The sequence below is a fragment of the Myxocyprinus asiaticus genome, chromosome 2 (genome assembly GCF_019703515.2).
Source record: "Myxocyprinus asiaticus isolate MX2 ecotype Aquarium Trade chromosome 2, UBuf_Myxa_2, whole genome shotgun sequence".
Taxonomy (NCBI): domain Eukaryota; kingdom Metazoa; phylum Chordata; class Actinopteri; order Cypriniformes; family Catostomidae; genus Myxocyprinus; species Myxocyprinus asiaticus.
In genome coordinates this window covers 60883640-60911119 of record NC_059345.1, presented here as the reverse complement: position 1 = coordinate 60911119, position 27480 = coordinate 60883640, and the positions used below count along the sequence as shown (strand labels likewise).

Sequence of the window (27480 nt, the reverse complement as noted above, 5' to 3'; positions counted from 1 at the left end):
TTCAAATGTCATAGCAAAGGGTCTGAATACTTATGTCAATGTGATATTCAATTTTTTTCTTTTAAATAAATTTGTAAAGTTATAAAAAATCCATTCTTTTGCTTTGTCATTATGCAGTATGGAGTGTAGATTGATGTGAAAAAATAAAAATGATTGAAAGCATTTTAGCATAAGGCTGCAACATAACAAAATGTGAATTTTTTTTTTTTTTTAAATGAAGGGGTCTGAATACTTTCTGAATGCACTGTATATTACCACCATATTACTTTAGTAACACCAGGGTTAAACTACATAAAATCTTTGCTACGTTCACACAGCAGCTGAATGTGGCCCAAATCAGATTTGTTTTACTCACATGTGACAGACCTGTTAATTGGATGACCAATTTTCTGCCAAAAAAACAAAACAAACATATACTACTAGTAGTAAAACTACCTTTATATTAATTTTTATGTAATATTATTAGTAGTATTAAAGAAAATATTAAGAGTGGAGACAGGAAATAAATGTGAAAAACGATGCGTGGAATTGAACCTGGGTTGAAAAGGCACAGGTGCACTGGTGTTACGCCCAACGGCACTGCAGCAACACTTCCAAATCAGTTTGTTGCAAATTTCTATGTTGCCAATAGGTGCAAACAGCCACACTGAGTGGCAAGTGGTGTTTACACCTGTGTGCAAATAGTCACTGTGAAAAATAATCAATGTTATCGAGCTTTGGTACAAAATCAGTTAATAACAAATACTAATAAAATACTAGACAGATAAAGAATAACAATGCACGTAACCTACAGTTTTGAACTACATAGTGTTTTTGGTTATTACATGTAGCACATATATTGAGACAAATACAATACTTCCAGCCTAATTCATGTAATAGAAAATTGTGATTCTTATTGAAATATTTTACAATATTTCATTTGATGCTTCCATGAAGAATAATTCTGTTCACTTTTTCTTTGGTTTTTATTGCCAGGAGAATATAACATATGATACAATGATATACATATAAATTAATTAATTCACATTTGATAATCCTGTTTAAAAAATAGAAAATATGGTCTAGCCTATAGGCACATTAAAATAGAGCATAAGCTCAGAGTCTTCACAGTTTTTGGAAGTTACTATTGTTTGAATATGCTCCCTAATGATGCTTGCTCATAATGTCTGTGTATATGTATAAAAATAATCACAAATGATGATTCTCTCTAATGAAATGTGAATTAAGAAAATACAAACAAATAAGCCTCCAATGATTGGGTGTCCTCGTAAACGCTGAATGATGCAGGACAGTGTTTAACATGCATCTCCATTGCAACGTTCAGCCACCAAATCAATGTTGTGGTGGTGAACTTGCGTTTGTTCTTCTATTTAAAGGCGGTTGGCAAACCAAGCCTAACATGCATTACTGCCACAAACTGAATGGTCATGACATTGGGAGAAAGAGCTTTGAGGCTCAGCTCTGGCCTTTTGAAATTCTAAGGTTATAACCCTTAGCGGTTAAAAGCTGCTAATGACTAATTCATGCGGTGATGGCGGAAGTAGAAAGCCTATTCTGGTTGAATACCTACTGTAAAATATGCACTTATGTTCATCAACAAGGTATTACAATATAAACACTTTAAAGTAAACATTGTCATAATTCATCAACAGTAGATTATCAGCGATCGCTTGTCATAAAGGTTCTGTATTTGATAATTGCGAAATGCTGTGAAACCGCTGGAAACACTGAATGTCAAGTTCCCGCATGCTTTTAACTTTTAAGCCCACAGCACATGCAGATGATACATTTATTAAATTAAATCATAACCTTTTAAACTTTAATAATCACATTAGGGTCATATAACGATTCTGGTCTTTGCGTCCCCAAATTTAAGACCACTTTAAATGATAATTAAGACTTTTGTTATATCCTTTAAAAAATTTTTAAACTTTCTGTGACCTTAAATATTAGAAAACTGAATTTAAGACATTTTAAGACTTTTTAAGGACCCAAAGGAACCCTGTTAAATCAGTATTATTACTAACTACTACTACTACTAATAATAATAATAATATCAAATTACTTACTGTATCCCATGCCTTGGATGAAGTACTTGAAAGCCTCTGTCACTTTGCTGGGCTAAAAATATACACACTTTATTTACACACAGAGCTTTAATCTTAATCAGTGCTTGAAGTGTGTTGGGCCTCATGTATTCAGATAGAAGACAAAGGCAGGCCTAACACAGTCGTATAAACATAACTCAAGCCCCCACCTTCTAAGTCGTAAATTTTACTGATAAAAATCGCGCCAAAATCAAACAAAGGGAGTCCAAAACAGACTACAGATCCATGAAGCCTTGCTCACTAAAGGATCGAGCGCTCAACTCCTATTGGATGAGGCACACAACAGAACGTCCCTCAAACATGACATCATAAGGAGTTCAAATAATTCTGAAATGCTTCCAGAATTCGCTTCCAGCGACTTCGTTCACCGAATACGGACGTAGCTTTTTGCTGCTCTCAGGTGCAACCTCGTGGCACAAGGAAGTAATGTCCGACTTGATACTGTAGCCATACAATCTCCATCTCGCTGGATGAGTTGAGATTACTCTGTGTTCAACCGAACACTCCGAAGGAGACCGCTGAGCAATTCGCATCTTCATCCGTTGGCCTACAGAAGTGAAGAGATTAAAGATTACTCCTCCATCTTCAATCAAGTCGACATTTCTGAGTTCTCCGCCAGCCCGCCTGGAATCAACAGCCGTACCGCCCGCCGACAGAGCGAGGAAACGGCCTCCCGTCATCACACGAGCCTCAAGGAACAGGGTCAAAGTTAAAGGACAGAGGAAAACACATTCTACCTGTGTCCTCATGCGATTCAAGTAAGAGGTTACGTCTGGGCAGAGATAGAATATTATAGTGTGTTATTCTTGTGTTTCAAGGTTTTTGCTTGTGCAGTTTACAGACCGCCATGTCCGCTCATTATTAATACTCAGGGTATTAATTATCACAAATTTGTTTTGCTGTATTGTGGTCCAACCAAATTGGATTGTTGTGCATTTTCGCCATCACGGGTGAGACAGAAACTGAGTTCATCCATTAGAGTTAAATAAAGCAGGACTTTTACGAGCCCCGCTCGTAAAACCACGTCTCTGAGTGATGAACACAGCTGCTTTCTCTCCAGCTATCGCGAAATCAGTTTTCGGGCTGTCACTTAATAATCTCTCTCTCTCTCTCTCACTAACCACACTGTCACACACACACCTTATGTGTTATAGGATTATTTTTATTTCCCTATCTAATCATGTCACTGTTTAGTTTGTAATTGTAAGTCGGAAGTTTATTGACTGCATTGTATTAATTATTAATTGATATTACTGCATAAATAAACTTTGTTTATATTACAAAGAGAAGTGTTTTGGTTTGTTTTGCATATGCCTGTGTCATGCTGACGGGATGTCAGTGCTCGGATTCAAACCTTCATTCATTGTTTTTTTCCCCGAAAATCGATATTCTTCGGATGTCGATTTTCCTAAGAAAACAATCTAATATTGAGACTGTTTTAATATTTGGTTACTAGTCCCTGATTCCAGGGTGGTGCCCCGTCAATGTTAATCCTTATTAATATTCTATTGATTTTTGATAATTGATAATTATCTTTGATGATTGTTGAATTTGAATGATCAATAAGTGTTAATTTTAATTAATGTTTCATCGATGTTAACAATTGATGATTATCTTTGATAATTGTTGATTTTAAAGGATTAAAAAAAGCTAACATTGATTCTCATCAATGTTCTATTGATTTTAATAATTAGTAATTATCTTTGATAATTATTAATTATTGCTAATAACCAAACTTGCTGCTAAACGTAGCACACTACATTTACTGGAGTCCCATATGAGGTTTTAATGAGTTAGATCCAATTAATTAATTTAAATATTAATTAATAACTACAGAAATAATTATTAATTATTTCTGATAGTAACACTGATCTAAACAACCGGTAAAGCCCTACATAATAATTGGTGCCACGTGTGAGGCATCCTACGTGCCAGTTCTGTCACAGTGTGTATGCAAAAGAATCCAAAGTAATAACTTGAATCCTTACTTCAAAGTTTGGTTCTGTTTGACAATTTACTTCTCAAAACTTGCCAAACATAAGCCAGTGTGGTGTGAAAGTGCTCTTAAGAGTGAATTAGGGGTTGGTAAATTTACTATAGTCTGCTTAAAACCTGCTGTTGTTGTTATTTAACTCCTAACTCTTTCATTTAAATGTTACAGAGAGGTGCCAAGTCACTTCATTGACATCCACCAAAGAGAGAACACAGTGAAATTCGCACATCATAACAGTAGACTGTAAGCCACAGGTTGAAGCCTCTCAACTGTGCTTTTGTGCTAGCATTATATCAACTGTAAAACAACAAGCTGTCAGAGCCACTATCACAAGAATTTTTATGGCCCCAGTAAAATGAGTCACCAGTCGCCCTGCGTGACTGGAGCTGAAGCTCCACAGAGGTTAGTCGACCCAGCACTGCAAGATGTAGTTGCTGCTGTCCTTCGTCTCTCCATAGAGGAGAGAAATAACCTTAACGGCTACAATATTAGTCGTTGTGATGAAGCATTGCAGGAACTAGTTGATTACATCAACAACCTGGTCGGGAAGCCAATGCGCAAAATCCTGGACCTAGTGGGCCAAATGTTCCTTCTTCATCACCGCAAAACCCAACTGCAAACCGCCGAGCACCAGGCCCAGCTCGCCCATGCAGTGCAGAGGGAAAATCTCAGCCTGCACCAAGAAATTAGGTGCACTCAAGCTGAGAAAGTCCAGGCACAGGAAGACAATGCCCGGATACAGGAGGAAAATGAAACCCTGCGCAGGCAGCTTCAAGCTGCCCAGCTAAAAGTAGAGTCAGATCAGGTAAGTGCAGCTGAAACGCACCACACGACATCTGACTTAGAAGAGGGCTCCCTTTTTAGCGATACGCATAGGAATGTGCCCCTGAGAAACCCAGGGACATACGCTAGGAGCCGAGCTGCCCCTAGTGGTACAGTCTCTGACTTCGTCCTCCAAGACACCTTTCAAAATCCTCCAGCGGCCCGCTGGTTGGATGCAGGTGCCCCTCCTTATAGTTGCCCTCCTCAGTCAGTTTTCAGTCACGCCACCGTGCGTTTCAAACTGACTGATTCCACACCATGGAGGAGGGACAATTATTTTCAAGCCCAGAGTGGTGTAAGCGGCTCAAATATCCCATTAGTCAGGGAGCTGTACGCAACCCGGGGTCCAACCCAACGCGTCGACTGGACTCCTTCCCCACCATGAAGGGGAGGAAGTCGTCCTCGTCGCTATAGCGATCCGAGTGACTATGATGTTTCGGATGACTCGGACGACCCGTGGTCATACCGACACCAACGCTTGCGCATCCGACAACTCTAGTCCCAAGTAATCGAGATTCAAACAGCGATAATTATCTTAGGGAAATTGAGCACTGCCTGATTGATTTGCCTTACGCTTCGTCGCGTGAAAACTCAAGCTCATATGGAAGACCACGGTAAGGAGTGTCCATGCGTTCATGGAAACGCTACCGACTGGTACACGAAACCGCTACTCAGCTCTGTGTAAAGCCCTACGCGAGGAGTATTCGCTGTATATCGACGAAGCCTCCGCTACCATAGCTGCTTTCGCCATCACCCAGAAGAGGCACGAGCCTCCACGTGAATATTATAGACGCCTGAGAACCACGTACTTCCAAGGAAGTAACGCACCAGGTCTGGAGGAGGAACGAGCTTTCAAGTCTCTTTTCCTTCACAACTTCCACGAGTGCGTGCGATATGACGTCACGATGCACTGCAGAATGGGCAACCCCACCATGTAGGAAATCAGAAAGTACGCGCAACTGGCATGGGAGACACGTGTGCACCCTGCCCGAGGGCATGAAGGCGATGCCAGAGCCCTGGGGATCCAAGCCTCATATGCAGACCTAGCGCTTGAAGGCAACAAAATGCCTCGCGTTAAGGTGAATGCTAGAACAGGACCCCAAAGGCGGCGATCACCCTGCCAGCAGGGTAAGCAACAGAACCAGGGGGTGGTGACCAGACACACCCCCAGGGTCATGGCAGGCCTAAACAACAAAACGTTCGCCGGCCGAAAAGAAATGTGCATTTCGAACGAAAACCCAAACAAGAAGGTGAGTGGGTAGGAAAGGTTTCAAATCCCCTCAGAGAACAAGATTTGAGAGAGGAAATGGAGGATATTAGGAGACGCTTGACTGAGTTGGTAACTAAGCTTGACGTGCTCCGTTGTTCACCAGGTCCGTCGACCTCCTCAAAAGGAACACGGCACTGAAACCCCGTCAGTATGACTAGACGATGTACCCCCTCCCGTTAACGCCAAAGTTTACTTTGTAGGTCGGGGAAAGGGGAACAGTGTCCAAGTTGCTCCCCAAAACAGTCACTCCTAACATGCCACACCCTCCTTTTCTGACCTTCTTGGGCGATCTGTACCGTAAGGGCAACGCCTGACACATGGGTCATTCAACTCCCACACACTACTCGACACCGGTTCCGAAATAGTCTAATGGGTTCCAACACCTTTGCAGAGGTGGCTAGAGCAAAGCTCTCCCTTAGCAAACCGTTATAGACAGAGACCTACAACGTAAGCATCACAAGCTACACGCAAGATAGGTTGTCTATCACAAAACGGGCCTGGTTTGACACCTTTCAAGGGATGATGCTAACAGACCCTGTTTACATATGTCCCATTAATACGGAACCACTGTTAGTTGGCCAGGACCTACTGAACTGATTGGCTCCGCTCATTGACTGCCGTCGTGGACACGTGGGCTCAGGTTGACATACCGAGACCACTTGGTCCAGAAAACAGTTCACCAGCTTCAGATACACACGTCGCCATTGTCCAAAAATCCAGCAGAGACGACGACTCCAATAAGAACAATTACAGGTCCTGGGTAAAACCCTTCAGGGTACTATAGTCACTGTAAATTTGTAATCCGTTCTTATCAGTAACACTTTGCACGCTTTAGGGACTTTGTCAGAGAAAACAACTTATGCGTGTATCGTTAGAGATCTAATGCAGGACCTCAGGGAAATTAGCTCCTCAGTCAACAGTCTGAGTGGTGGAAGGATTCCAGCGTACCTGGTCTCCCTAGACCTTGTCGAACAAATCCTTAGATCTGCTACTATCTCCGTTGTGCAACCTTCGCAGATACACTTGGCATATAGTTTTGGCATTGCAATTCCAATCCATGTAAATCCTCAGAACCTCAAAATAGGATGTGTCCTCAATCTACCATCATAGGCAGAATATATATAGACTAAAGTCCGTATTTAATGTTGGTTTTCAGAGAGGTAATGCACACATTCACCTCAAAACACCACCAACACTCGCCTACCATGATGAGGACCTCTCGCTCTACCTTATCTCTAACCTAAACATGTGTACCAAGACAAAGAACATTCATTGGGTTTGTCCAAACGCAACCCCTTTGTTAGAGAGGTGACTAACTACCTCCCTGAACAAGTGTCATGGTAGCATGTCCATCAAAGATGAAGGAACAGAGACAAAGGTAGAGTGAGCAGGCAGTCGCTGGCTCGTTAACACACCAGCCACCGAAGTCATATGACTGCCATGATACAGCCACTAAACTAAGGCCACTAAACTAAGGCTACCAAACCAAACGATGTTCTTAATGGTTCCCCAAGGAGCCACCGTGCACGTTGACGATACTGTCCTCTATTATCTCAACGTCAACAAACATGACGCAGAAATTGAGATCATGGACGCATTTAGAGGTCACAGCCTCACCGTTGATGACACCCTTCAACAGCAGCTTCAGGCTGAAGGGATGAAATTAGTGAAGTTCAGTCTCAAACTGACTGGCTTGACCACTATATTTCCTAGTCACTTAAGCAGATCGTCATCTTACCAAGAACACCCTATCAGTTTGGTTGCCCTCTGGCTCCTCCTTAGTGGTTGGATCATCATTGCAATTATTGCACACACCATGTACAGGTACATTCAACACCTACAGGCCAGACTGGACTCACTTCTCATACAGCCGCGTTTTATACACCAGTCTGAGCCCATCCCACAGGTTAACCCCATCATTTCCAAGGATAAGCCTTTTAACCTTTAACCCTCCTTTCCTCTAACATTTTGTTCCTAGTAACCAATGTCAGGTTCTACTTTGATTTTGTGTTATGACCAAAGAACAGCAAAGGATTGTGTTATGGTTAATGCTGTGCCTTCCAATAACTTGAAATGTTTATGTGTGATGAATGTAGTTTTAGATTTAGCTAGAAGTTCTATGCCCAGATGTGCCTCAATCTCTGTCCAGACGATAAAGCCTCCGTGAACTCTAATGAACTGTATGGACTGTGCAACCATTTTTCTTTCCTATCAGGAATACATGGATGGCATAACCCACAGTTTACTGTGAACCGACAAGAACTGTTCAGCCCTTCAGTTGCTCTAAAGATGCTGGACAACAACCAACTCTTCAGAACAAAGGGGGGAATGTTGGGCCTCATGTATTCAGATAGAAGACAAAGGCAGGCCTAACACAGTCGTATAAACATAACTCAAGCCCCCACCTTCTAAGTTGTATATTTTACTGATAAAAATCACGCCAAAATCAAACAAAGGGAGTACAAAACAGACTACAGATCCATGAAGCCTTGCTCACTAAAGGATCGAGCTCTCAACTCCTATTGGATGAGGCACACAACAGAACGTCCCTCAAACATGACATCATCAGGAGTTCAAATAATTCTGAAATGCTTCCAGAATTCGCTTTCAGCGACTTCGTTCACCGAATACGGACGTAGCTTTTTGCTGCTCTCAGGTGCAACCTCGTGGCACAAGGAAGTAATGTCCGACTTGAAACTGTAGCCATACAATCTCCAACTCGCTGGACGAGTTGAGATTACTCTGTGTTCAACCGAACACTCCGAAGGAGACCGCTGAGCAATTCGCATCTTCATCCGTTGGCCTACAGAAGTGAAGAGATTAAAGATTACTCCTCCATCTTCAATCAAGTCGACATTTCTGAGTTCTCCGCCAGCCCGCCGAGAATCAACAGCCGTACCGCCCGCCGACAGAGCGAGGAAACGGCCTCCCGTCATCACACAAGCCTCAAGGAACCAGGTCAAAGTTAAAGGACGGAGGAAAACACATTCTACCTGTGTCCTCATGCGATTCAAGTAAGAGGTTATGTCTGGGCAGAGATAGAATATTATAGTGTGTTATTCTTGTGTTTCAAGGTTTTTGCTTGTACAGTTTACGGACTGCCATGTCCGCTCATTATTAATACTCAGGGTATTAAGTATCACAAATTTGTTTTGCTGTATTGTGGTCCAACCAAATTGGATTGTAGTGCATTTTCCCCATCGCGGGTGAGACAGAAACTGAGTTCATCCATTAGAGTCAAATAACGCAGGACTTTTACGAGCCCCGCTCGTAAAACCTCGTCTCTGAGTGATGAACACAGCTGCTTCCTCTCCCGCTATCGCGAAATCAGCTTTAGGGCTGTCATTAATCGTCTCATCTCTCTCTCTCTTACTAATCACACACACACACACACTGTCACACACACACCTTGTGTTATAGGATTATTTTATTTCCATATCTAATCATATCACTGTTTAGTCTGTAGTTGTAAGTCGGAAGTTCATTGACTGCATTGTATTAATTATTAATTGATATTACTGCATCAATAAACTTTGTTTATATTACAAAGAGAAGTGTTTTGGTATGTTTTGCATACGCCTGTGTCATGCTGACGGGATGTCAAAAACAATCTATTATTGAGACTGTTTTAATATTTGGTTACTAGTCCCTGATTCCAGGGTGGTGCCCCGTCAATGTTAATCCTTATTAATATTCTATTGATTTTTGATAATTGATAAATATCTTTGATGATTGTTGAATTTGAATGATCAATAAGCTAGTGTTAATTTTAATTAATGTTTCATCGATGTTAACAATTGACGATTATCTTTGAGGATTTAAAGGATTAAAAAAAGCTAACACTGATTCTCATCAATGTTCTACTGATTTTAATAATTAGTAATTATCTTTGATAATTATTAATTATTGTAATAACCAAACTTGCTCCTAAACGTAGCACACTACATTTACTGGAGTCCCATATGAGGTTTTAATGAGTTAGATCCAATTAATTAATTGAAATATTAATTAATAACTACAGAAATAATTATTAATTATTTCTGATAGTAACACCGATCTAAACAACCAGTAAAGCCCTACAAGTGGTAGAAAAAAAAGTGAAGGTACTCTCCTGATTAGTATTAAACTTAATTTTTTGGTGTAAATAAATGATACTTTGGGACTGCTTTTGTTCCCAACATATGTTTATTTAAAATAAATACATTTGTGAGTTTATACTACACGGCAGGGCTATTCAACTATATTCTTGAAGGGGCCAGATTATCCAGATGAAAACTCAACAGGGGCCAAACTTTTTTTACATATTTATCTTACCTAACACTTTCATTGTAACTAGCTGGGAAATTCCGGGCGTATTCTGAGGTAAAGCAGCACAATTTGTGATTCTAGTGTTGTCAGCATTTACTGCTGGTTTGAATTATGTTTTCTGATCATAAATTTGACCAACTGTTTTGGATATTTTTGTCTTTCCCCATTCAAGTAGGGAGCTGCTCTTGTATGCTGCTTGTTTAAATAGAAAAAAAGTTGCCTGAGAGCATTACAAAGATGGCCACCGATTTGACTGACTTGCTAGAAAGACTCTGAAGTCAGTCCACTTGGCCGCCATCTTTGGAATGTTAACGGGCAGCTATTTTCCATGTAAACAAGTGGCATACAAATGCCGTTCCAATTTCTCCCATTCGTTTTAATAGCAGTGGTCCGTCTCTTCTATATAGCCTCTGACCACAGATCACTTCTGATGACCACTGATGCTGTTGTCAGAGCTGCCGAATTTTGTTAAACTCACCACTGAGTTTTGCGCAGAGAGCACTCGGATGACTGTGACGTGATTTTATCAAAATCAGTTGGAAGGTCAGATTAAAGTGATTGGCGGGCCACATTGAATCACCCACTGACTTACGTTAAATAAATAAAATTGTACCGGGAGACTCTGAGAAGTGGTGGTACACAAGAAAAACTGCCGGCACTCTGTAGGCTAAATAGAAGTGCAGGTACTGCGTACCGGTGAGTACTCGCCCACTTCAAGCACTGATCTTAATAGTTTTATTGTTACAGTCAATGATCAGTTTAAAACTGACATGATGTTATTTCACTTACCTGGGTGAGCTGTGGCATACCACCAGCATCAGCCATCTAAATAAAACACAAAGAACATCATATTGTTAAAGTGTTATAATAAAAAAATGTAATATTATAATAAAGAGTGCAGTATAAAAAAAATAAGAATTTGTCAACCTTTTCATCAATTCTCTCATTATACAAAAGATAATCTATTTACAGTGCTGTGAAAAAGTAATTCCTGATTTCTTCTTTTTGTATATTTTTCATACAAAATTTAGATCTTCAAACGAGATATAGCAAAACAAAGGCAAACACAAAATACAGTTTTCAAATATATATTTTTTATTGAAGCAAAAAAAGTTAAACAACATCTATATCACCCATGTGAAAAACGAGCTGCCCCCTTAAACTTAATAGCTGGTTGTGCCACATTTAGCAGCAACAACTGCAACTAAACACTTCCGATAATTGGAGATCAGTCTTGCACAACGCTGTGGTGGAATTTTGACCTACTCTTCTTTGCAGAACTGCTTTAGTTCAGCCTCATTGGAGGATTTTCGAGCATGAACTGCCCGTTTAAGGTCCTGCTACAGCATCTCAATTGAATTCAAGTCAGGAATTTGACTAGGCCACTCCAAAACTTAAATTTGACTTCTTTTGTGCAAATACAAGAGGTGGACTTGCTCCTATGCTTTGGATCATTGTCTTGCTGAATAATCCAGTTGTGCTTGAGCTTCAACTCATTTCTGGTAGAAAGCAGAATTCATGTTTCCCTCAATTAAGTCGCCCTGGCCCTGAAGCAGCAAAGCATCCCCACACAATCACACTACCACCACCAGCTTGACCGTAGGTATGATGTTCTTTTTGTGGAATTCTGTGTTTGATTTATGCCAGATGTAACGGGACCCCTGCCTTTCAAACTGTTCCACTTTCGACTCATCAGTCCACAGAACATTCTTCCAAAAGGTTTGAGGATCATCAAGGTGTGTTTTGGCAAAATTCAGATGAGCCTTAAAGTTTTTAACTAAATGAGCCTTAACTGGCATTTTTGGCCAGTGTTTTTCTGATAGTGGAGTCATGAACAATGACCTTTATTGATGCGAGAGAGGCCTGCAGTTCCTTGGATGTTGTCCTTGGCTTTTTTGTGACTTCCTGGATGAGTCGTCGCTGTGCTCTTGGAGGAATTTTGAAAGGTCGGCCACTTCTGGGAAGGTTCACTACTGTGCCAAGCTTTCTCCAGGATGGCTCTCACTGTGGTTCTTTAGAGTCCCAGAGCCTTTTAAATAGCATTGTAACCCTTCCCAGACTGATGTATTTCAATCACCTTTTTCCTCATTATTTCTGGGAGTTCTTTTGACTGGGTGAGACCTTTTAGCCAACTTCATGCTGCTGAAAAAGTTATATTTAGGTGCTGATTTGATTGAACAGGGCTGGCAGTAATCAGGCCTGGGTGTGTCTAGTCCAGCTGAACCCCATTATGAATGCAGTTTCATGGATTTGCAGATTTAGTAACAAAGGAGCAAATACGTTTTTACACAGACCCGGGTGTTATTTGATAACTTTTTTGCTTCAATAAATAACATTATCATTTAAAAACTGTATTTTGTGTTTACTCAGACTGCCTATGTTTTATGTTAAATTTTGTTTGAATTTTTTCAACAATTTAGTATGAGATATACACAAAAACAGAAGAAATCAGGATGGGGCCAAATACTTTTTCCACAGCACTGTAAATAAATTATATCTGATATTACCCAATGTCGTGGTATGTGTTACAGTTCTTGGAGAAGTTAGGCTTTATTTTTGATAGAGGTACAAATCAAAATTAAGGTCCACACCTTAAGGAATGAGGTTGTAGTTGGATCTAGTTTGCTGTTGCACTCCACCTAGTGGGCAGAAATAAGAATGCAGTGAGATAAACCAATCATATTTACTAACAGTTGTGGCTCTCGAATTGGCCTATTCATAATATTCAACATTTTACACAGTATTGGCTTGAAACTGTCCGTATGAACAAATAACCGACGCCACTTTTCTGTTTTCAACAGTTAGAAATAACCCCTGTAACCATAGTGGTGGTGAAATAAATATCCAAGATGGTGGCTTCCATAACACCGGAAAGTCTTATACAAATTTAAACAACAAATTAGTACAATTATATGTCAAATCTTAATTAACAGAAAGTGGCTTAAAATGCTTTTTAATATTATTAACATTTAGAGTTTTTATATCTTGAGTGTAGAGTACAGGATTTGGGTCGTGTCCAGATTAGAGGTCTGCAACCCGACCCGGGCCCGACGGGACCCGAGAACCCGATGGGTTTCGGGCCGGGTTCGGGTCAGTTTTTCAAGTAGGACTTCGGGTTCGGGTCAGGTTTATATGAATGAAAAATAAACAGGCTTACCAAACTTGTTTCGCACACGCGCTCTCACTCACAGACACGTGCGAACGGATGAGTCAGGGGCTGTTTACACCAAACGTGTTTTTGTGCATGTCTGTTCTGTTTTCCCATTGTTTTCCTATGTAAACACATGCTGGACAAATGTCTTTAACATTTGCACCACGTCTCACTTTTTCTTCAATGTCTCGCGCAGGACCGGCACATTTTAAACACCATGTCAAGTTAAAAAGAACTTCAAATGTTCAAAAATGCATGTTGAGACACCTGCGCTCTGTTTCATTTTTGCGCTGTCTTGATTGTTTTTAGCGCAGTTGTCACAAAGATTCAACAATCTGAACAAGTTTAGGCTGCATAGAGGGGACTGTTGCATTGTTTCATATTATTCCAGATTGTTCTCTACCAGGTGAAGTTTCAGCAAATAAACGGTAAGGCAATGCCTTTTTCCCCTTCTGCTCTAGTGTACTAAGGGGCTGCCGTGCCTTGTTAAAACTGTGCATGTTTACTGTTTCAGTACTGTTACGAATGTTGCCTATATGCTTACATAAAATACAGCCTATTGCAACAGTACTTGCTAGGAGAAGAAATTAGAAAGTAAGCTATTTTGGGTTCGGGCTTAAAATCTAATGGTATCATACGGTCTCGGGTACGGTTCAGGCTTCATTTTAAGGACTGTGCAGACCTTTAATCCAGATCACAAAATATGGGAGCAGCTCCGATGAAAAGACAGCAACTGGATCAAAAACTTTAGAATGACAAACAGCTTATATTGTCTCGTCTCTGAGTGTTACTGTAACCCCAATAAAAAATGTTTTTTTTTTAAAACACCAAATGTATGACGTGAAAGACAATAATTTGTCCACTACATTCACACGGCACAGTTTTAGTGGTTTTAAGTCCTGAAAATTATAATTTAAGTCACTGAAGTTTTAGAATGTGGTTGTAACTCTCGTTTATAACTAAATATCATAACTGAACTGTGTGTGAGCATATATTCTGCTGCTGTGTGAATGCAGCCAATATAAGTATCTGTCAGCAAAGGGTTTTGACTGTAAATAATATTTATTTAATATTTAAACTTACAGCAGCTTCCTCATAGGGAGCTTGATCACCAACCACCAACATCACAGGACATCTGAAAGAGAAGAGAAGGGAAAGGTCAAAAGAGGGGAATTTCTGTAGGACAGTACTTTATTCTAGATACTGTATACTTCTATCTGCATTCTTACTTAAAAGTGTTGTTCCTGTCAATATCCAGATCTTTGCGACTGAGACACAAAAAACAAAAAAACAAAAGTTTGATTATTCTGGTGTTCAGTTTGAAAGTGTTTAAATTTAAGTTTGTGTGTGTGTGCAATAGAGATACAGTCATAACTTGAATCTGGGATAAAATGGGTCATCAGGTTTTTAAAAACTTCAAACAAATTGAAAACTGTTGAAAAAATAATTTGTAATAAAAATATTTGTATTAAATTATAAAAGTATTATTCACTAGTAAAAAAAAAATATTTTCACTAGTAAACTCAGACTTTTGCACCCCACTGTAGAGTTAGGGTTAGGGGATAGAATCTATAGTTCGTACAGTATAAAAATCATTATGTCTGTGGAGAGTCCTCATAAGGATAGCCACACCAACGTGTGTGTGTGTGTGTGTGTGTGTGTGTGTGTGTGTGTGTGTGTGTGTGTTTGCACACGATTATACCCAAGGTAACTTTTCCAGAAGAGTTCAACATTGGTGAGATTGGGTGCTTTAGCGATTCTCTCTTTATGTGACTGAATGAGCTCTGTGTTTGCTGACATCTCTTCCTGTAAACAAATGCACAAGCAAGAGTAAGCATTTCATGTTTACAGATCTTCACAATGGATTTCACAAAGATACAAAATGCAATCTCCAATATAGCGTTGTATTCATGTAGAAGCAGAGAATATGCACATGCGCGCACACTCACACGTTTACTTAGATTAGCTATATAAATGAGGACATACCAATGGCTTTTATTGTTTTTTAACTAAGGTGATTATAGTTACTATAGACCAGGGGTATTCAATTAAAGTTTCAAAAGGTCCAGTCTCTACATTTCCTTTCCAGCAAAGGTCTGGAAAATAGTAACTTGCAAGGTGTCAGTAGTCAGTATGGCTTTGAAATTATGTTTTTGTTTTTTGGTTTGTTTTTGGAAAAGCCAAAAACTTTCCACATTGGCTGCCAATTTTTTTCTTTGTAAAAGAAAAAAAATTAAACAGTCAAAATAGTCTCTTCAAAGCAGAGATGAGGACACTGGCCCAGAGACAAAGCCAAACCAGTGGGGTGTGAGGGATCTTTTCTACCAAAAGATTAGGCTAATATATTTCATAGAGTTCATCAGTCAAGGGCACTTGGATATTAATATTACAAGATAAGATCAACATTTGTTTTCAAGCTGGGTGAAAGCAGTCCAGTTTTTGTGTTCAAATATATTTACATTCTAAATATTTATTTTTAAATATTTTTACATTCAGATACCTTTGTATGGGACATAGGAGTACGTTTGACAGAGTAAATATAGGTTACTGCAAGGGGGTTCAGGGGTAACCCCTGAGAGAAAATGTAGAAAATGTAAAAGTCTGAATGGACCATTTTTATATTTTACTAAAGTGAGAATCTAATAACAATAAACTAACAATTTACATCTTAAAAATACTGTTTGCTTAAGTATAAATGGGCTGACTGTGAAATAATGGGAACGTTCTCATCAGAAGCAGATAATTCTACTAGCCAGGCTAACTAATAATCAGAGATGATGGCATAAAACTGTTTGTCATGAAAGGCACGAAACGTGCAGATTAATAAAGCTAAATTTAGATGGAAAAAGACACTAGTCTAAAAAGGTGACAGGTAAACTTGTCCTGTCACAAACCTGCTTTAGCTGAACCGTCCAAGTCATTTATCAGACAGATGAAGATAGTTTCACTTTGCTTTATTCTCATTTTCTGCAGTGTGTTTTAGCGAAAGATGCCAGTCTCCATCTACATTGCTGCTCACCGTGTCTCCGCTGCTGTTGTTAAAATAACCGCGCCTGGAACTCAGCCTGTATGCGACACCTCGTGTATATTGCGAGGGAGAGAGGCAACAGGCACGGAGCAGGAATGAAGCGTGTTCGGCGCTTGAGAAAAAGATGATACAGCGCTGATCGCCCGAGTGCTTGAGGTGTGCTCCATTATTTTGACGCACTACTCACTAAAACTGTAGAAACATTAAGATATGACAACCGCTGTCATTATCTCACTGTCCGGATGCAACCAAGCTGGGGTCCGGATTCGGACCGCGGTCCGCTAATTGGTGACCACTGCAATAGACTAACCCTAAAATTCACTACTGAAAAGACCAGCTTAACCAGCATGCAATTCCCATTATGCTGGTCTAGCTGGTGGACTATACCCATGATGTTCACCAACCAGGGGTGTGTTTACCGAAAGCATTGTTAGCTAACTATGGTAGCAAGTTTTGTCATTACGAACGGAGCTAGGGCTGGCCACCATGGACCAAAGCCTGGCCACCCCACTCGCAATTGCCGTTTTGGTGATTTTTTGTCTTGGGCACAATTTAGTTTGTCTTTTTCTACAGCAACAACCACCATTCCCCACCCACCCCCAATCAGACAATACGAATGTTAACCTAACATCTTCATGCTGGGAAAGAAAAGCTATTGGACACGTTATTTGTCATACCGAGCTATACAGTATAGTGCTTCTTTTTTAGTGCTTTCTATAAAATAAAAAAAAAAAATCAGATTATCACATTTGCAGTGGTTCTATGGATGTTTTAAAGTTATGACAATTTTCATTATGGCTCATTTTCATGATTTCACCTAGGGCCCCACAAACCCATGGGCTGGCACTGTTTATAAAACCCTACATATGCCAGAACCTGCAAAAAGTTATCTTTGTGAATCGCAAAGTCAGATTTTGCATGCGCACACTCCTGGTATGTAATTTACACCAAGTTTAATAAATGAAGTCCCAGGACCATAAGTCAAACTTGGGTTCTGTTCTTTGCATGTTGCTTAATACACAGGTGAAATTATGTATACCAGATTTTCTTATTGTGATAATTCGTCTAATTTGGTTGTTCAAACGAACACACAAATTTTATTAGAATATCTGGACTGAGTTGTCTGAGATAATTGCGCATTCCTGTATTTACAGAAAATAAAGTAATGAATCATATGTATTTATTTATTCATAGCTACTGTATGAACACCACCAAAGCTGCCAAAATAAAGAGAAAGGGCTAACATGTTCTGAATAAGTTAAACATGTAACTGTTACATTATTTTCAATTGCATAATGTCCTGACTATTGATTTTCATCCATTTTTATTTTTAATATTATAGATGTTAAATTATTTTAAATTGCATTTTGTCTTTACCTTTGATTTGCAAAAAAAATTTTTTTATTTCAATATCAAAAATGTTATTGCTAATTGCATGAACTTCACAAATGTGCAAGGGCATAAAAACTCTCTTCAAAAGCATGTGTTCTTACGTGGCCAGAAAACAAATCATAAAAAATCATAAAAAAGATTTCTTATTTTGTAAGAGGGCTATGAACACTTTTCTAACTTGGCATGGCAGACATCATTCTTTTACTAAATTCTTTGCATCTCTTGACATGAAGAGGGTGCTAAGAACCTATAGGGCAATGCAGATTATCTGCCTTGTGTATGTTAGGATAAACTGTACCAAATGTAAGACTCAGAAAAAAGTATTTAACAAATTACTAACTCACGACTAAAGCAGTACATCTAAATTAGTAAAATGGGCTTTAATTATTATGTATATAATTATATATATATATATATTATATAAATTATAATTATACAAAATTAATATTGCCTCTGCTTCAAAAGGGTTCTCTTGTAAGAATAAATGCAGCAGCTGGGACAGATCTCCAGTATTACATCCGCTTATAAAGGCGCAATCTAATCCTTTAAATATTAAATAAGCCAGCTCCCGAGCAGGTTTGAGCTTGGAACTGTTGCTTTGACAGCAACTAAGAGATGTTCCTTCAAAGAATGTAACAATCCAGGATCAGGTCAAATGATCAACAATGAAATACAGATAACTCTTTAATCAACATACGAAGAGGGGCCCATGGAGTTTGATTATTATTGTGCTTTACTTATGTTGTCATGCATTTAAAAACTCTTTTGAAGCCAAGTTAAATTATTTATAAATTCATTTAAAAATATACAGTATTTCCCATATCAACTTCATGTGTAATTATGACTAATACTGTATGTTTACATTGTAGTCTGGTGACGTGAATAAAGTCTGCTTCATAATCTTATGATGTGTTATTTATAGTGATGTTATAGGGATGATTAATCGATAATCGATTAATTGTCATTAATAATTTGATCGATTAAACTTATTGATCATCGATTAATTAGTTTCAGGACAAATGCATTCAGTAATCATGCCAGCAGATGTTGATAAGGCTGTCTATACAGTCATCCGCCACTAGAGGGCTCTTGCATGCCGCATGTCACATCTTATCCGCATCATATAAGAACCGCTCAGACGCACAGATCAGAAATTAAATGGGCTCAATGTAAACAGCATTGAGCATTTCTCTATAAATGAACATTGTTTATTGCATACACCATTATAATGTGGTACAGTACAACATGACAAACACTTGAACTGTTGGTCTCATTGTTTTATCCCAACCTACAATTATGTCAGTGATCACCGGGAAAGCAAGAAGGCACATCCATTGAGAAGGGCTATCAACAGAGCTGAGAATATAAATATTACCAAAATGTGAATTAAATTCAAATTCGAGAAAATTCAGTCAGCAGATTTTTAAATTGACATTGATTCCTTAGTCCAAAAGAGGGCACAATTAATACATATATGCCATATAAGCACCATGCTATATTATTGCAAAGAACATTCCTTGTGCCAATTCACACTTGTGTGCTGACTCTAAACTCAGCTTGTCTCTTTGCCAATCACTGAGCATGTCATCTGAGTGGTACTGTGTGCTAAGCACTGGACTATAATTCCAAAGTTCATGGGTTCAGATCCCCACCTAGGCAACACTGGGTTTGTACTGGAGCTCTTTGTACTGTGCTTACTGAATGGTTGCACGGCTAATTCAATTTGAATTCAAACCCTACTTGGGGTGACTCATAAACCAATGAGCATTTGCAATATACATCATAGCCACTCTTTTGGTCCTATGGGACCTGTAGGCCAAACAGGCAATTTAGGGGGCTTGGCTGATTGCAGCTATATTTATTATTGTTCTTCCTCCCCAATGGGACTCTATGGCAGCTCATAGTACTGTACATAGGTGATAGAGGTGGTCTCTAGGACATACTCTATATTGCCACTACCACTTAAAAAATTTACTTTTCTTTTATGCGTATCTTTTGAACTGTTTGTCCTAGACACAAAATAATGAGTTTTCTGATTACTCTCCTCCCGATGGTTCAAATGAACCCCCATACATTAAAACTCCATCCATTACCAGTGGCTGCCAAATTGGATTATGATTTTTATAGTTTTTTCATTACTACTCCTTGAAATTTCACCTGATTTGCCCAAAAATAATGGCTCAAAATAATCTCCAGACCAAACTGCACAAAATGAATACAGAATTTTGACTTCGAAATGTCGAAAAGTTACATAAACACATATTCACTGAGGTGGGCGAGAGGCTGTATCTCAGCAATGCTTTGTTCTATCGAAACAAAACTTGGTGTGCTTCATCAGGACCATGATCTGAGGGTAAAGTTTAGAGACAGCACCACCTATGGATCAAGAAAAATTGCTATTTTATCATAACTTTTGAACCGTATGTCCTAAAATCATGGGCGCGAGAGCTGTGCTGCAACTGGAGTGAGAGGAGAGGGGATTACCCACTCTCGATAAACATCTGATTATTTATATCCGTCATCCCAGGAAAAATTGTATGTAGTAATCCAGAAATCACTTTATTTTCTGTATAGTCACACAGTTCAAACAGTACAGATGTGATGAAAACTCAAAGCCTCTTCTGATGAAGTCATACACACACACACAAACACATACACACATATGTGAAACGGGATATCCTCTTTGTATACTTTGTTGGTTTTATTTTATTTCTGTTAAGGGAAATGTAAAAATGAGTGAAATCCTCCGAGTAGCAGGCTAGCAGCTAGTTGTTTACAAATGTGGACTCCTTTCCTTTCTCAAAGCTATTTGTGTGTCATACATGTTTGGTCAATCACAGGCTGCAGCACCTCCCACAGTCTGCTACAGTTCCTATATGCCCTAAAATTACCTACTCTGGAGCGGAACATATCCCCCTAAAACAGCTCAGAGGACCTATATTTCCTCAGGTGCGAAAGCGACGAAAGGACCTATCTCTGGGAAAAGTACCTAAAACGGCTTTAGTACCAGAATCTGCCAGCAAAATTGGAATTGTACGTGCAAATTTCATTCTGCACACTTTTTGTGGGTGCGTTTGCGCTGTTTGCTGATCTGCATAAATCCTTAGTGAATGGGGTACTAAACCAGCGCAAAGAGTGCAAGCTAAAATAGCGCATTTACAGAAAGCAATTCATTCTTAGTGAATTCCCCCCTCAGACTTGACTCAGACTTGACTCAGACTCAACTAAGGTGGAGTCAAACCCGACACTAGTAAATTTGCTCAGACTATGAGCCCAGGCAGTTTTGTCCCCAAAACAATTTTGTCCCCAAACTACTGACAAGTACCAACACTACACACACCCAGACTCACCTGACTGAAGAGATGACTCAGGATTTGTTCTGGGAGGGAAGATGTCAGACTGGAGAGCTAGAGAAAAAAAAAAACAAATGCAGTTTCAGTCATATTCATAAAGTTCTTCTTCCATGTAGAATGCTAATTAATAACCAGACAGTGGCATCATAGAGTACAAACCTTCTGGGCGGCCCAGTCCATCCAACCTCGTGAATTTGTGTCAACGTTGATCAGAACAAGACCTTCCACAGTGTCAGCGTGAGTCAACTGTATGTGTGACAGAGAATTAACTGTTGCGAAAAGCCGTTTAGTTAATTTAAGGTGAATTCACTAAACAGTCGCGCCACATATGGTACTGTTTTATAACAATAACAATAACAATAATAATAATAATAATAATAATAATAATAGTTATTATTATTGTTGTTGTTGTTGTTGTTGTTGTTAATATAATACAAAAAATACTGCCATAAAACTTCTTAAAGATCCCATATTATGCTAATTTACAGGTTCATGATTTTATTTTGGGGGTCTACTAGAATAGATTTACATGCTTTAATGTTCAAAAAACACATTCTTTTTCACATACTGTAAATTTCTGCTAAACCTATTTTCATCCTCTGGCTCAAATGCTCTGATTTAGGTCCTGTCTCTTAAAAGCCCCCCTTTCCGAAAAGCCCAGTCTGCTCTGATTGGTCAGCTGGCCAAGTCTGTTGTGATTGGTCAACCGCTTAGTGTGTGTGTCGGAAATGTAACGCCCCTTACCATAACTGAGTTTCAGGCTTCCTTAACAGCTGTAAACACTACTGTAACTATAGTAACAATGGCGTCGGTTTTTGCCATACCAGTTTGAGTCTGATGATGAAAGATTGCGAGAATAAGCTGATCGACCCGAACCACCTTCGCAAGCACGACTTGAGCAGGATGTTTCACAGTGGTAAGTTTTAATTTGGTTGCTTTCTTACAAGTAAGAGCCTAACTTTTTTCACCCGAGCAATGAACGGAGAACAGAGGCTTACTTCCGGTTAAGGAGCAAGTTAGCCATGGACTACCGATAGCGGCCCTAACATTACAGCTTGTAATTATATAAGACTCTTGAGATTGACCATTTTGTTACACAGTTTTAGGTAAAAACCGGCCCACAGCTGAATAGTAAACACTTACCAAAACAATAACATTACATAGCAAGTTAGCCGAGCACTACCGTGGATTACAGACATAAAATTACTGTTTGTAAAAATAAATCCATCTCCACACTTGATTACTATACATGATAGTAAGAATTACAAACAATCAGCATAATTCTATACAGTTGTAGGTAAAAGTGGGCCCGCAGCTGATTAGGAAAACTATTTCAACACAATAACATTAGCTAGCAGGTTAGCAGAGGCCTACAGCTGTGCACTGGGTGTACACAGTAGCTACAACACAAAACTCTGTATTTGAACTCTCAGTAGCAGATAAATCCACAAATAATCCAGCATACTTACAGGTTCTGATTGTTGGGCCTCATGTATTCAGATAGAAGACAAAGGCAGGCCTAACACAAGTCGTAAAACCTAACTCAGCCCCCACACATTCCATGTCGTAAATTTTACTGATAAAAATCACGCCAAAATTAAACAAAGGAAGTCCAAAACAGATTACAGATCCATGAAGCCTTGCTCACTAAAGGATCGAGCTCTCAACTCCTATTGGATGAGGCACACAACAGAACGTCCCTCAAACATGACATCATCAGGAGTTGAAATAATTCTGAAATGCGTCCAGAATTCGCTTCCAGCGACTTCGTTCACCGAATAAAGACGTAGCTTTTGCTTCTCTCCGGTGCAACCTCGTGGCACAAGGAAGTAATGTCCGACTTGAAACTGTAGCCATACAATCTCCATCTCGCTGGACAAGTTGAGATTACTCTGTGTTCAACCAAACACTCTAACGGATCCGAAGGAGACCGCCGAGCAATTCGCATCTTCATCCGTTTGCCTACAGAAGTGAAGAGATTAAAGATTTCTCTTCCATCTTCAATCAAGTCGACATTTCTGAGTTCTCCGCCAGCCCGCCAAGAATCAACAGCCGTACCGCCCGCCGACAGAGCGAGGAAACGGCCTCCCGTCACGCGAGCCTCAAGGAACCGGGTCAAAGTTAAAGGACGGAGGAAAACACATTCTACCTGTGTCCTCATGCGATTCAAGTAAGAGGTTTACGTCTGGGCAGAGATACAATATTATAGAGTGTTATTCTTGTGTTTCAAGGTTTTTGCTTGTACAGTTTACGGACCGCCATGTCCGCTCATTATTAATACTCAGGGTATTAATTATCACAAATTTGTTTTGCTGTATTGTGGTCCAACCAAATTGGATTGTGCAATTTCGCCATCACGGGTGAAACAGAAACTGAGTTCATCCATTAAAGAGTCAAATAACGCAGGACTTTTACGAGCCTCGCTCGTAAAACCGCGTCTCTGAGTGATGAACACAGCTGCTTCCTCTCCCGCTATCGCGAAATCAGCTTTAGGGCTGTCATTAATCGTCTCATCTCTCTCTCTCTTACTAATACACACACACACACACACACACACACACACACACACACACTGTCACACATACACCTTGTGTTATAGGATTATTTTATTTCCATATCTAATCATATCATTGTTTAGTTTGTAGTTGTAAGTCGGAAGTTCATTGACTGCATTGTATTAATTATTAATTGATATTACTGCATAAATAAACTTTGTTTATATTACAAAGAGAAGTGTTTTGGTTTTGCATACGCCTGTGTCATGCTGACGGGATGTCAGTGCTCGGATTCAAACCTTCATTCATTGTTTTTTTTCCCCGAAAATCGATATTCTTCGGATGTCGATTTTCCTAAGAAAACAATCTAATATTGAGACTGTTTTAATATTTGGTTACTAGTCCCTGATTCCAGGGTGGTGCCCTGTCAATGTTAATCTTTATTAATATTCTATTGATTTTTGATAATTGATAATTATCTTTGATGATTGTTGAATTTGAATGATCAATAAGCTAGTGTTAATTTTAATTAATGTTTCATCGATGTTAACAATTAACGATTATCTTTGATAATTGTTGATTTTAAAGGATTAAAAAAGCTAACACTGATTCTCATCAATGTTCTATTGATTTTAATAATTAGTAATTATCTTTGATAATTATTAATTATTGCTAATAACCAAACTTGCTCCTAAACGTAGCACACTACATTTACTGGAGCCCCATATGAGGTTTTAATGAGTTAGATCCAATTAATTAATTTAAATATTAATTAATAACTACAGAAATAATTATTAATAATTATTAATTATTTCTGATAGTAACACTGATCTAAATAACCAGTAAAGCCCTACATGATCCTGAAGCACTGGACTGTCCCAACAAAGTGGGAACTGCACCATCTTTCAGGAGTAACTGTCTTGAAAATCCAGCATTGGTTGTGGTTGTACTGCTAAATAATTAAAATAAATTTGAACCACTGATTCTTCAATTCGTCTGCCTTTGGGAGTCCAAACAAAGAGGTTTTGCTTTCACAGTGAAGAAAACAGTGTCTTCTCGACATGTCGACAACACTAACCCAACTCATCCTGGCTTCAGCTATAACTACGTTTGTTTGAGGTGGACCAAAGCCCTTAGCATTATGCAAATGTGTTACATAGTGACGTAGATACTTTATGGAAGAAATGACTGGATTACAATCCAGCCGTTTCTTGTAGTTCTTGAGCAGTGTTGTCTGTGGGAGAGAATAACTCCCTTTTGCATGGACTTTGTGCTTTGTAACTTTGCAGACCTTTTAAATGCACAAACAGCTATATTACACACTAAAGGTAAAATCCCAAAAAGCATAATAGGGCCTCTTTAAGGACATGGATCTTGCCATACTCTGTGCAGGCTCTCGTTCCTGGGGCTACAGATTTTACAGTGCTCGATTGTGAGGAGTTTAAGGCGTATCCTTAGCTTCCTTTAGCCTGTTATGCAGACACGTGGTGCTTCCTTCCGGGGATCTCTGAGCACAGTCAAGTGTGGCTATGTGTAACAGCATTCTGTCCTCAACCATGACAGTGTGGGAAACCCCGGTTTTATGCTCAGATGTACAGTGTTCTCCTCCCCAAAGTGCAAAGCGCTTCTACAATCGTTATTTTCAGGTTGAAAAGAAGGACTTTGGCTGCGGCCCATACTGGACTTGAGGCACTTGAACTGGACACTTCATTCAAGATTTTGTCTCATGTCCGTCTGTTCGACTGGTTCATGTTGAAAGACCTGAAAGTTACATACTTTTATATGTTCAAATAGCCCCTCACCACAGGCCATTCTTAAGATTCGCCTTCGAGGGGATGGCATACCAGTTCAAAGTCCTTTCCTTTGGATGGTCCCTGATTCCACGCACATTTAGCCTATGCTGAGGCTGAGGGTTGTCCGCGTGTTGAACTACCTCAACAATTAACTTCTCTTAGCGCAATTGGAGGAACTGCATTTGGAGCATTTGTGACCCAAGTCAGTTGGGTGAAGAGCATATTGGTGCCTAATGAGCATGTTTCCTTCTTGGGAATGAAACTCGACTCTGTGGTCATGCCAGCACGTCTGACTGACACTTACATTCATTCTATCCTCCAGTGATTGACGAGATTTAGGCAGGGGGTTGCTTTGCTGTGACAGTTCCAGTGGATTTTGGGGTCGATTGGCCGAACAACGCCATCAAAGTGCACGAATGATGTGGCACATAAATACTCGTCCTCTTGACTATGACAGTCCTCTTGACTCTGAGAGATTTTCAGGCAGATGTGCAAGGCTTTCATGTTCTGATCCGCAAGGATGGCACTGCGGTTGTGGTGTAGATAAATCGTCAAGGGGGAGTGCGACTGCGCCTGATGTTGGCTTTGCTGTGTCCTATTTTAATTTGGAGCGAGTGTCAACTCTGTCGATACATGTGACACATATCCCCGGTCATCTGAACTGTGGGGAAGACTTGCTCTCGCTTCAGGGAATGATACCAGGGGAATGGAAATGCCATCCTCAGACAGTTCAGAGTATTTGGGAAGTATTCTGGGAAGTGGAGGCAGACCTGTTTGCCTCCTCTGAGATGACACATTGTTGCCTTTGGAACTTCATGACTCAAGCTCTGTTGGGATTGGACACCCCCCATTTCTGCTTTTTACACCAGTTATGCAAGGTACGGGAAGACAGGGAAACTTTGCTGTTGGTTGCGCCAGACTGGCCTTTGGTTTTCGGAGCTGGTAGAGCTATTGGATGCTCCCTGGTGGGAAATTCCTTTGTGGAGGGATTTGCACTTGCAAGCTCGAGGCACGATCTGTCATCCCCAGCCAGGGCTGTTGAGACTTGACATCTGGCCCTTGAACAGGGCTCGTCTGACATTCAGGGGTTGTTGCAGCCTGAAGTGGTGGCTTTTCGTTGATAGGTGCTCTGACCAAAGCGAGGACTCAGTGTATTTCCCTGTACAAACAAGGTTTATGTCACTGCCATAGCGACAGGGCACAACCCTCTTGGTGATGGGCAAACAACCTTTGGTTTTTATGAGGCCCTCTCGCCTCATTACTGTCCCAGTCTGTGACTTAGAGCTGGTGTTAAATTCACTTATGGGTTCCCCACTTAAGCCATTTGATGCAGTAAGCTTATGCATACTCTCCTTGAAGACTGTGCTGCTACTTGCTTTGGCTTCAGTCAAATGTGTTGGGGACCTTCAGGCCTTGTCAGACAAGGACTCTTGCTTATAGTTTGGACCAGGCTTGTTGAAAGCCGTTCTCAAGCCTAGGAAAGTTATGTGCCCAAATTACTGGCCATTCTTTTCAACGCTCAGGTTGTCACCTTGTAGGCATTCTCTCCTCCTCCATTTAAGACTGACGAGGCAAAGAGGCTGCATATGTTTTGGCCCACGAAGGCATTGGATATATATTGACTGAACAAGTCAATTCAGGCTGTCAGATCAGAACTGTGTTTGCTTTGGAGGCGGCACAAAATGTTTGGCTGTCTCCAAGCAATGACTCTTTAACTGGGTTGTTTATTGCCATTTTGCTCGAGTACGATTCACAATGCATTCAGTG

The 27480-nt window shown here is 39.8% G+C and overlaps 1 protein-coding gene across 2 annotated transcripts in view; it reads right to left on the bottom strand.

The window, feature by feature from the left end:
* Nucleotides 1–27480, bottom strand: part of ndrg2 (NDRG family member 2) — a 105884-nt gene that overhangs the window by 9589 nt on the left and 68815 nt on the right. Inside the window, exons 8-15 of one of the 2 annotated variants that reach the window (XM_051719196.1) lie at nucleotides 21585–21671; nucleotides 21423–21479; nucleotides 15355–15458; nucleotides 14882–14920; nucleotides 14736–14787; nucleotides 13093–13140; nucleotides 11291–11326; nucleotides 2070–2121 (exon numbers count right to left, since the gene is read on the bottom strand). In XM_051719196.1, coding sequence (XP_051575156.1) covers nucleotides 2070–2121; nucleotides 11291–11326; nucleotides 13093–13140; nucleotides 14736–14787; nucleotides 14882–14920; nucleotides 15355–15458; nucleotides 21423–21479; nucleotides 21585–21671 — 475 coding nt within the window. Of the gene's footprint in view, nucleotides 1–2069; nucleotides 2122–2238; nucleotides 2656–11290; nucleotides 11327–13092; nucleotides 13141–14735; nucleotides 14788–14881; nucleotides 14921–15354; nucleotides 15459–21422; nucleotides 21480–21584; nucleotides 21672–27480 lie in introns of those variants that run through there. The other variant, XM_051719205.1, reaches the window with a different exon arrangement.